We start from the raw sequence: 11,548 nt of genomic DNA, 5'->3' as shown, positions 1-11,548 counted from the left end.
TATACTAATATGGGCTAATCCACTAATTAATTACTAACTAAATATTAATAAAATTATATTACGTTATTTTCATATCTTCTTCTCCTAGCCGTTGAAACGCTGCGCTTCTTGTAAGTTTTCTATCTCTGTGTATTTTACATCTCTTCCCTCCTCCTTTTTTTTTCTATTTTGATAAATATAAAATGATTTAGACTTGAATGCAATAAATCAAAATTTAAAATTTGTTTTGATATAGTTCAAGTACTCCCTCCGTCTCATGTTACTTGCACTGTTACTTTTCGGCTCGTCACAAACTCCTTAATTTATAGTTTAAGTTAGAATTAATGCATTTAATTAATATTTAGTTTAAGTTAAGAGCTCATTTATTAAGTGATGTCTCATTACACTTAAAAGTCTAATTTAATTACACTAAAAAATCAATCCCAAATTTACGTCTAAAATGAAAAGTGCGAGTAACATGGGACGGAGGGAGTATAAACCTAAAGATAAATATATTTTCTTTAAAAGCCTTTAATTGGATTGGTTTTGTTGAAGTATTTTTCTACTGTACTTTATGTTTTGTAGTACTATTAAAAATAGTGTAATGCGTTAATAGTTGTAGTTAATACGACTACATTAACAGGCTAACTGAGAGGCAGAACAAACCACAAAAACAAATGCTTAAGAATAAAATTATCAATATGTTACATGCCCAAATCATTAGAGTTTATTTAAATTTAATTCCTAATTTCTAAAAAAAGTAAAAATAATGTCAGAAAAAGATTAAGGCACTAAAATTTACTCCCGTTACATTCCAACACTACAATATTTGAGAATCAAGTGGAAAAAAGAAACTCCACGTCTATATGCAATGAAGAAGACAACCACCAATTACTGTTACACGAATATAGATATGTGTTGCCTAGAATTCAATTGAAACTGTTTAATGAAATAATAATTTCTACTATAGCTTATGTCAAGAAAACTAAAGATTGACGTAAGAACAATATTTTGGTACCATGGTCGTAAATAAGAGAAATTTCAAACACTGCTATGGACCACAATCTTGATCCTTCAAAGATGTAACCAACATTTATGGAATTTAGCTATTATGATAATACAAGCTAATAAGAAAATAAAATTTAAAGCTAAAAACTGTATAAATATCTCGAATATGTCCAACCTTAACTACATCGATGTTACAGCGACAAAGAAGAAACTGAAGATAATGATTTTATTATTTGATTTAGAGATTATATAAAAATTTTAACAAGAATATGATGTGAAAGTTAATAATCTCAATTTGTTGTTTTTCAACTTACGGTTGTTGGAATTTGTTTGACTCTTTAACCGACACGTTCACTAAATGTAGTTGGTACACAATAAGTTTGGTCATCCACATCTATAGTTGAAGTTGAAAATACCAAAGCATTTACTCAATTTTAAGACCTTCTTTGTACATTTTATTACTCCAACAACCCCAAAATCTCTATTAATTTAAGTGAAGCATTATTCTACTTAGCAGTGAGTTAGAAGTTACTCCCTCCGTCCGCGAATAGGAGTCTCATTCTTATCCGACACGGATTTTAAGAAATGTAAAAAAAAGTGGATGGAAGAAACCGAGACTTTTATTTACGGATGGACAAAAATGAAGAAACGAGACTTTTATTAGCGGACAGAGGGAGTACCATGTTAGTTAATAAATAAGGTAATTTATTTAGTTTTATGTGGGCAAAATCTTTTCACTCCAATTACTACTTGGATGTCGAACCCACAGAGTTGGCCATGCTGCCACACTTAAACTGGGTTTTGAGAAGAAAATACTTAAATTTCACTAATCAAAGATCAAATGGGAACATCACATCACAAATGCAGAAAAGTTAACAATTGATCAAACTAGGTAGTCTTAAAACGAAAAAAGATGAAACACATGAGATGATGTTGTTGTAATTGAGGCACAAATGTGAAACAGAATCACATAATATGTCCATATGTTGACACCAAAGATGATTGTAAATTGATGTGGTAGCACATAACTGAATTTAACACAAGATGCAGCAGTTACTGAATAATCTAAAATGAAGGTTCAAAATTAGTTAGGCATCTACATATACATTCGACTAACGAAAATAAGAAGAAAATACAGAAAATTTGGAGGCTCCAAAAGTGTGTACACGACTACTCCAACTCTCGTACTTACCTGAGCTCGCTCTAGTCAGGCGATAATACCCTACACGGCAGGTCTTGAGTGTTACCTTTATAAACTGGTACGAAATTCCAAGGACGAGCAACAAGTAAAGAGGAAGCATAAATGCCAAGACGAGCGCTTTTCTGTGCTGAACGAAGATCAAAAAAGAAGCGGCCAAGAAAGCAGAGATGACGAATAAGATGGAGAGTAATAGAGCACCCATTGATATCCTCAGGAGACGCGGCAACATGAAAAATTGGCGTTCTGGGAAGTTGGACGAAATGATGGACCAAAAACCTAAGATGCTCAAGGTTGAGCTAGACAATGCCAAGACTTGGAATATGATGAAAATTGGGAACCATTTGTTCTTCAATAGCATAGGTATCCCCGTCACTTGGTCGAACCCCCCAGGGGGAGCAAAGGCAGCACCAAACACCAACGCCAGAACAAGTGTTGAGATAAGCATGCAGGATTCTGCAGTTTTCTTCGTGTATTCTTCGCTTGTTGCCAACATTTCCGCATGATCCTTCCAGAATAGTTCTTCGGGCGTATATCCCTGTTTGTTTCTCATCTCCTGATAATAAGGTGGGACAATGTTCTTCAATTTCTGCAAGTGACTCAAGTTAATACTAATGATGCATTTTGATTCTCCAAAATAAGCTATTAGTTACCTCAAACCAAGCGATCGCACTTTGCATATGAACATCGTGCTCGCCAACAACCTCCAACCCCTTAAGACGCTCGGATGTTGATTTCGCAGCTGAATGCAAAAGGTTGTTGCCATCTTTGTCTTGCAAGACAGCGTTGAAGTCTTTAACGAAACTTGCCTTCTCGAGGAGTTGAAGGATATTCTCTTTTCGATGGATAACAATGATGTGAAAGATAGAGTATCCGTGCTTGTCATCCGTGTGTGCTAAAAGATCAGGGTAATCAGTTGTGATCATCTCTATAAGATCCAGGTTGCCTACTTTTGCTGCCTCGTGTAGAATTAACGGAGGACTTTTCATCAACTGCAGCACCCCATCCCTTCCCAAAACTTGAATATTAGTCCACAGCTTCTGGGACAAGCAACGAAGAGCCTTCCTCTTTTTACCATCTCCTGTTTTCCATCATCACATAAATCAACAACATTGTAGAGCTAATATTGGATGCAATGTGAAATTAATATTGTGATTTAGGTGAGTACCTGATGAGATATCCATTTGACACAGAACGTGTAGAGCTGTTCGATTATCGACACCCTTCATTAAGGCCAGACTTGATCTCATTTCCAACATTCTCAAAGCAACATCTGCAGAATGAGATAAAATAATACTAATAAGTAGTATAATGAGAAGTGAGGAGAGGGAAGAGATTTCGTCGTACCTAACATTTTGCTGCTTATAGCGACGAGCAAGATATTAAACCATTGTTCTCTGGATAAACCTTTGATCTCAGTGACAGTAGTCAGATAATACTCAACTATTTCTGTTTTTCCGAAGGAGATGGCAAGTGCAAAGGGCGTCGTCCCATAAAAGTTTGATAGATTGGCGATGAATGGGTTGGCCTCCATCATTATACGAACGAGTTCAAGGTCACCAGCCATTATCGCATAGCAGCACGGTGTGTAGCCATTGCCATCGTACAACTCTAACATCTCCCATCCCACCATTTCGATGAGTTGGCGTACGAACTCTCTGTGTTTCCCAGAAACAGCTAAATGAATAGCTCTGTCGCCTTGTTCCGTTATCTCAATCCAACCTAACTTTTCATCTTCGTTCAAAAGAATTTTAGCTTCTTCCCAGTTTCCTTTTGTTGCAGCTCTGTGCATTGATTGGTGATCAGGATTCTCTGTTCACATCAACTTCATTTATGTTGGCAACAACTTTAATAGCCAAAATTGTTTTATTACATGAATTTTGGTCTACTTCTACTTTGTTAAACTTAGAAAATTGCACAGCACTAAATTTCCCCTTAATTTACTTATCAAGTGATGTAAGAACATTTTCCTTAAAATGATGAGGCTACACTATGATTTTAGTAGTTTTGATATGCAAGTCACGCATCGTATATCACAATTAATTATAACTACATACTCTATCTGTCCCACAATAAAAATCTATTTTTGCTATTTCGGTTTGTCAAGAGTCTCTTTTCACTTTTTTGACCTCACATATTAAACTAATTCAATACAGTCACATTTTATTGTAAAACCAATATACAAATATGAAGGCAAAAAAAGGTAGAGAAAATTTGACCTTCTTCAGCAAATCATGATTTGTAGATGTCAAGATTTTAACTTATTTATTTATTTATTTATTTATTTACAGCATACTATCTGAAGACATTAATGAGACAGAAGAAAAATGTGACCTTTTGCAGTGTGATGTTGATCATGGACATCCTTATGAGAGGTTGTTGGCATAGAAATTGAGACATCATTATCTATTCAGTGATAAGAAGATGTGAGAATTTTTATGTTTTTAGAAAAAAAATACAAGAATAACACACTGACCTTTCAGTTTTGGTGTTGGAGCAAGTTGAGCGTCCTTTGCTTTAGTCATCGTCGGTGCTTCCGGAAGAGAAGAAGTACTTTGTGAAGTCTTAAATTGTGTAGTTGTAATAGGAATTGCTATATATGGAAGAGAAGAAGTACTTTGAGAAGTCTTAAATTGTGTAGTTGGAATAGGAATTGCTATATTCAATGCATGCCAACTATTCTTTTTCTCTCAACTATCAATATCTAAATTGCCTAAAACAAAGCTTATATTGCTGATCTAATTGCTTCAAGGAACCGAAAAAACATTTTTTAATCTCGCAAAAATAATAAAAGTTGACTGGGAATGAGGAATACTAATTCTAAAAAGTGGCGTCTGATTGTAAAATTACAAAGATAATTTTGCTTTTTTTTAACATTTAGGTAAATGTTGATGTGTTATTTCCCCGTAGATTGGAGGAATTTTTCATAGCATTAGGCGCCTAGCAGACTAGGTTTACTGCACCACTTGTTGGTTCGTCGTTCCGCTTGTTTTTTGGGTTGATAATTAATATACTCCCTCCGTCCCATAAAAATATGGGCAATGTATATGGCACGAGAATTAAGACAAAATTGGTAAAGTAAAAGAGAGGTGAAGAATGGTATGGTAGTAAGAGAGAGAAGGAGAATGGTAGGTGTTAATGGATAGTGGTACCTACATTATTAAATTGATATAATTTTCCAAAAATAGAATGCACATATTTTTAAGGGACTGACGAAAATGGAAATTGCACATATTTTTATGTGGACTTTGTGAATAGGAGTCGACGATGGTGTTGTTAGAAATAAAGGGAAGAAATTCCCAAGCCGTGTACAGGCGGTACTCTAACTATTACAATTGAAAGGAAACTTGCAACAAAAAGAGGAATGAAAATTACAACGGAAATAAAGCGAACCAAATTTATAAGTCGAGTCGAGGAAAGCCCTCTTTCCGCAAGACAAATTACGCCCCGGCTAGTGCTCACGGAATGACATATTGCCCCCAAAGATAAAACGACTTCCTCCTAGCGTGTAGAAGCACCTCAAACCGCTAGGCACCGGCGAACTTGATGGAGTTCCGAGAACCGAGCCAGACAATGCTCCTAAGATGCACACTATGATGTAGAGACCTTGAGAGAAAAGATGATGATTTCTTGGTGTGTCCTTCCTCTCTCAAACTCACACCTATTTATAGGATAGGAGTGACCACATGAGAGGTCTCAGCATTAAGGTACCTCATTATGCATTTAGGGGTTACCTAAGATGAAAGGCCATAGGTCTTGGCCACATCAAAGGTCTCCCACATTTTCCACATGTTTCTAATAATCCCCCACATTGGTTAGAGCGCTGCTAGCTCAAACCAACATAAGACATGTATGCATGTAGACTCTTTGCTCAATTCTCGAGAAACAATATTGCATTTGGAATAGTAGTTTGGGGCTTTGAACTTTCCATAGTCAACACTATCGGGCATACCGCGGCCTGGTGGACGTGATGCCTTGAACCATTCCTCTTTGGTGTATACCGAGACAATAATATTGACACAATATTATTTACAAACTCATCAGTTCTCACGTTTGTGCCATTTACTGGCCATGAAACACCACTTTGGACTCATAAGTGATTCACATGTTGAAGCGGCCCACACTTCTTCACTTACATAGGTGATTCTTTCATGAGTATCCTGCCATACTGCATCAAAAGACTTAACCTCTTACCACGTGCAGGTTACAACACTCAATGTTTTCTAAAGAATGGGCGAAGATTAAAATCTTCTGAGTGTTACAGCTAGATTTGTATAGCTTCGTTTTCCCGTTGAACTAATCCCATGGGATCTCCAATCGTATGGTTGGGTTACCACTATACTCATCTTTTAAGATGTGGTTTTCAGTCCCATTCCTTTTAGCAATTTATGCATTTGATCACGGTTTAAACCTTTTGTTAACGGATCCGCTAAGTTATCCACTGACTTTACATAGTCAACTGAGATAATGCCACTTGTGATCAACTGTCTTACGGTATTATGTCGCCAACGAATATGTCGAGACTTACCATTATAAAAGCCACTTTATGCTCTACTTATAACTGCTTTGCTATCACAGTGTATCAATACTGCGGGCACTGGCTTCTTCCAACATGGAATACATTCTAGGAAATTTTTGAGCCACTCGGCTTCTTCCCCTGCTTTATCCAATGCGATAAACTCATATTCCATGGTGGAACGAGCAATACACGTCTGTTTCGTTGATTTCCACGAGACAGCACCACCCCCCACAGTGAATACATACCCACTCATTGAGAACGAGTCTTTTGAATCAAAGATCCAATTTGCATCACAGTACCCTTCAAGTACATGGGGATATCTTGTGTACTGCAGCTCAAAGTTAATAGTATACTTCAAGTATCTCAAAACTCTAAGCAGAGCTTTCCAATGTTCCTTGCTTGGATTGCTCGTAAATTGGCTCAGCTTATTCACCGTACACGCAAGATCTGGTAGGGTGCAGTTTGTGATAAACGTCAAACTCCCTATGATCCTTGCATATTCTTCTTGAGCTACAGGATCACCCGTGTGCTTACTCAAATGCACGTTGGGTTCAAATGGAGTTTTAGCTGGATCACAATCGAACGAGTGAAATTTCTTTAGCACTTTCTCAATATAATGAGATTGTGTCAGAGCAATTCCCTCATGATTCCTTTTAATTTTGATTCCGAGAATCACATCAGCTAAACCCATATCTTTCATGTCGAAATTTCTCTTCAACATATTTTTGGTTTCGTTGATAATGACACTTTTGCTGCCCATAATCAACATATCATCTACATAAAGACACACAATAACAAAACCGTTATTTGTGTTCTTAATGTAAACACACTTATCACACTCATTGATAGTGAATCCATTTGCCAACATCACGTTATTTCTCATTATGGATTCAATTTCACTGTTGATAGCTTCTTGCCACAACGCTGCGTCTGGGCCAGACAAAGCTTCCGCCACTGACTTTGGTTCGTCATCCAACATACAAGTATGAAGTTGGGACCAAATGTCTTAGCAACTTTAACCCTTTTACCACGTCTTGGTTCTATATCCTCAGGACTTGACCTCGTCCTTTTTGGAGAATTAGAACTAGTGGCTTCATCCACCATTCTATCACTAGAACGATCATCTTGCTTCTTGCAAGGAAACACATTCTCAAAGAATACATCATTCCTAGATTCAGTTATCGTTCCTTCAGCTACATCAGGTATAGCTGACTTATGAACTAAAAAACGACAGGCGTTGCTGTTAAGTGCATATCCAACAAAGATACAATCCACTGTTTTAGGACCAATTGTAACTTGTTTTGGAGGAGGCACTTGTACCTTCGCTAAACACCCCCACACTTTAAGGTATGTATATGAGGGTTTCTTTCCTTTCCACAACTCATAAGGAGTCACATCCCTTTTTTTTAGTGGAATTTTGTTCAGGATATAATTCGCTGTTAACACAGCCTCCCCCCACATGCTCTGGGGTAATCCTGAATTAATCAACAAAGCATTCATCATCTCTTTTAGTGTTCGATTTTTGCGTTCAGCAACACCATTTGATTGAGGAGAATATGGAGCTGTGGTTTGGTGAATTATACCACTTGCATGACATAATTCTGCAAACGGCGCTACATACTCACCACCTCTATCACTTCGAACACACTTAATTTGACAATTAAGTTGATTTTTAGCTTCATTTTTTAAGTCTTTGAACGCTTCAATTGCCTCATCTTTACTTCTTAATAAGTAAAGGTAACAATACCTTGTGCAATCATCTATAAACGTGATGAAATACTTTTTATCACCTCTTGTTTACACAAATTTCAAATCACATACGTCTGTATGGATCAATTCAAGAGGTTTTGTGCTTCGCTCTACCGAATGGAACGACAGTTTAGCCATTTTGGCTTCAACACACACTTCACATCTTTCTTGTGAGTTAAACTTATCTACTTTTAGAAAATTAAGATTTACTAATCTTTTTATAGCATTTAGATTTATATGTCCCAATTTATTATGCCATAAATCAGAGATCTCAAGCAAATAAGAGGATGTGTCATCTTTCTTATTGCTTATTCCTTTTCCACGGTCAATGACCGTAACGTTCAGCTCAAAAAGTCCATTCACTAGGTGGCCTTCACCTATGAACTTTCCATACTTGGTCAATATAACATTTTCACACTCAAGTTCTAGTGAAAATCCATGATTTACTAGAAGTGAGTCTGACACTAAATTATTTCGGATGTCTGGGACATGCAGCACATCCTTATGGGTAAGAACTTTTCTAGATCCTAATTTTAGGAACACATTACTCACACCAACTACCTTAGAAGAGGCTTGGTTTCCCATGCGTACTTTTCTACCTCCAACAGATTTGTAGGTAGAAAAAATGCTTCTTTTAGAGCACACATGACATGTGGCACCAGTATCAACAAACCATTCATTTGGATTGTTACCATGGTTCACATCGGATACCATTGCGACCACCTCGTGATCATTGTAGTTTATAACAACACGTTCAAATAATTTGCACAATATTGTCTCCACCAATAAGTACACAATTATATTGAACCATATGTGCATTGGTATATTCAACAACTCATGCATCCCAATTACTACTACCAAGTCTAAATTGGTCTTGCTTGTCAAATGACAAACACAATTATCAAGAGAATAGATCTCAAGGAATTAACCATTTCGTAGCTCATGAACATTGGTACTGTTCGTTTCTTCATTCCAGCTTTGAAGCTCATGTTTTCTCCAACTTCAATTGATATAACCATGTCTTAGAAGAGTACACTAATTTGTCTTGCGATTGTTAGAAATAAAGGAAAGAAATTCTCAAGCCGTGTACAGGCGGTACTCTAACTATTACAATTGAAAGGAAACTTGCAACAAAAAGAGGAATGAAAATTACAACGGAAATAAAGCAAACCAAATTTATAAGTCGAGTCGAGGAAAACTCTCTTTCCGCAAGACAAATTACGCCCCGGCTAGTGCTCACGGAATGACGTATTGCCCCCAAAGATAAAACGACTTCCTCCTAGCGTGTAGAAGCACCTCAAACCCACTAGGCACCGGCGAACTTGATGGAGTTCCGAGAACCGAGCTAGACAATGCTCATAAGATGCACACTATGATGTAGAGACCATGAGAGAAAAGATGATGATTTCTTGGTGTGTCCTTCCTCTCTCAAACTCACACCTATTTATATGATAGGAGTGACCACATGAGAGGTCTCGGCATTAAGGTACCTCATTATGCACTTGGGGGTTACATAAGATGAAAGGCCATAGGTCTTGGCCACATCAAAGGTCTCCCACATTTTCCACATGTTTCTAATAGGTGTTGGAGCAAGTTGAGTGTGAGGGTGTTGTGTTTTCTGCTGGTGATCGTCCTTTGCTTCAGTCATAGTCGGTGCTTCCGGAAGAGAAGAAGTACTTTGTGAAGTCTTAAATTGTGTAGTTGGAATAGGAATTGATATATTCAATGCATGCCAACTATTCTTTTTTCTCTTAACTATCAATATCTAAATTGCCTAAAACAAAGCTTATATTGCTGATCTAATTGCTTCAAGCAACCGAAAAAAACATTTTTTAATCTCCCAAAAATAATAAAAATTGACTGGGAATGAGGAACAATTTATAATACAAATTCTAAAAAGTGGCGTCTGATTGTAATTTTGCCTTTTTAACATTAAGGTAAATGTTGATGTGTTATTTCCCGTAGGTACATAAGATTGGAGGAATTTTTCATAGCATTAGGCGCCTAGCAGACTATGTTTACTGCACCACTTGTTGGTTAGTCGTTCCGCTTGTTTTTCAGGTTGATAATTAATATACTCCACCCGTCCCATAAAAATATAGGCAATGGATATGACACGAGAATTAAGATAAAATTGGTCTAGTAAAAGAGAGGTGGAGAATGATATGGTAAAGTAAGAGAGAGAAGGAGAATAGTAGTTATGGTATTAGTGGATAGTGGTACCTACATTATTAAATTGATATAATTTTCCAAAAATAGAATGCACTTATTTTGATGGGACGGAGCGAATTCACAGAAGAAGTTGCATACTTGTTGTGGGCACTATATGTAATGACGAATCTATGGGATAGGATGGTGCGGACACCGCTTCCCGATAAATTCAGAACATGATTATTTTTAATTATGAATCCATAACAAAGCAACAAAAAAGACACTCCCTCCGTCCTACAAAGTTTGTCTCAGTTGGACCCGACGCGTGATTTAATAAATTGTTTAACTTTGTATTAAATAGAGGTGTGTAGTGGCATAAGGGCCTATTTTGAGAAAATTGAGGGGTGAATTTAATGTCTATTTTTGGAAAGATTCCAATTGGAGCAAACTTTGTGGGACGAACGAATATGGTAAAATAAGACAAATTTTGTGGAACGGAGGGAGTATGTTTTCAAATATATATATATATATATATATATATATATATATATATATATATAGATATATATATATATATAGGATTGTGATCAATACCGAACCACTCTTAAACCTTAAACGCCGAACAACATCATTATATGATAACATGGAGTTCATTATAATGAACTAATAACAAACATATAATGAACTTCATATTTCTAAATTATGCATAATGATGTCATTGTTTTTAAATCTCAGAATTCCCTATAATGAACTACAAATAAAGTTGTAATGAACTCTGCATTATTATATAATAATGTGTTTGGCGTTTAGTGTTTAAAACTAGTTTGGTATATAATACAACCCTATATAGATATATATATATATATATATATATATAGGAAAATGATCAATACAAAACTTGATTTCAATACAAATCCAGACCAAATCCTGACCATGAGATTTGA

The 11,548-nt window shown here is 36.3% G+C and overlaps 1 protein-coding gene across 3 annotated transcripts; it reads right to left on the bottom strand.

The window, feature by feature from the left end:
* Positions 1 to 2,020: 2,020 nt before the first annotated feature.
* Positions 2,021 to 4,774, bottom strand: LOC121810707 (putative ankyrin repeat protein RF_0381). Of its 3 annotated transcripts, none has more exons than XM_042211456.1 (6): positions 4,662 to 4,774; positions 4,520 to 4,591; positions 3,533 to 3,997; positions 3,354 to 3,458; positions 2,839 to 3,266; positions 2,021 to 2,774 (listed from the first exon to the last, which is right to left on the bottom strand). In XM_042211456.1, exons 1-6 carry the CDS (start codon positions 4,708 to 4,710, stop codon positions 2,100 to 2,102), a joined length of 1,794 nt encoding a protein of 597 aa, XP_042067390.1. In that variant the 5' UTR covers positions 4,711 to 4,774; the 3' UTR covers positions 2,021 to 2,099. The 3 variants fall into 3 exon arrangements, with proteins under 3 accessions (XP_042067390.1, XP_042067391.1, XP_042067392.1); XM_042211457.1 differs by having other exon boundaries at positions 2,021 to 2,741; XM_042211458.1 differs by lacking the exon at positions 4,520 to 4,591 and having other exon boundaries at positions 4,662 to 4,764.
* Between the last annotated feature and the right edge of the window lie 6,774 nt (positions 4,775 to 11,548).

This window comes from Salvia splendens, chromosome 7, assembly GCF_004379255.2.
Source record: "Salvia splendens isolate huo1 chromosome 7, SspV2, whole genome shotgun sequence".
Taxonomy (NCBI): domain Eukaryota; kingdom Viridiplantae; phylum Streptophyta; class Magnoliopsida; order Lamiales; family Lamiaceae; genus Salvia; species Salvia splendens.
This window is presented reverse-complemented; position numbering and strand designations above follow the sequence as displayed.

Bases quoted from the DNA above. Each gene is read 5' to 3' on its own strand.
- LOC121810707 (XM_042211456.1), bottom strand. From the start codon at position 4,710: ATGACTAAAGCAAAGGACGCTCAACTTGCTCCAACACCAAAACTGAAA. The intron at 3,459-3,532 runs GTACGACGAAAT...CTCATTCTGCAG, and splicing joins TATAAGCAGCAAAATGTTAG to ATGTTGCTTTGAGAATGTTG. The intron at 2,775-2,838 runs GTAACTAATAGC...AGTCACTTGCAG, and splicing joins GTGCGATCGCTTGGTTTGAG to AAATTGAAGAACATTGTCCC.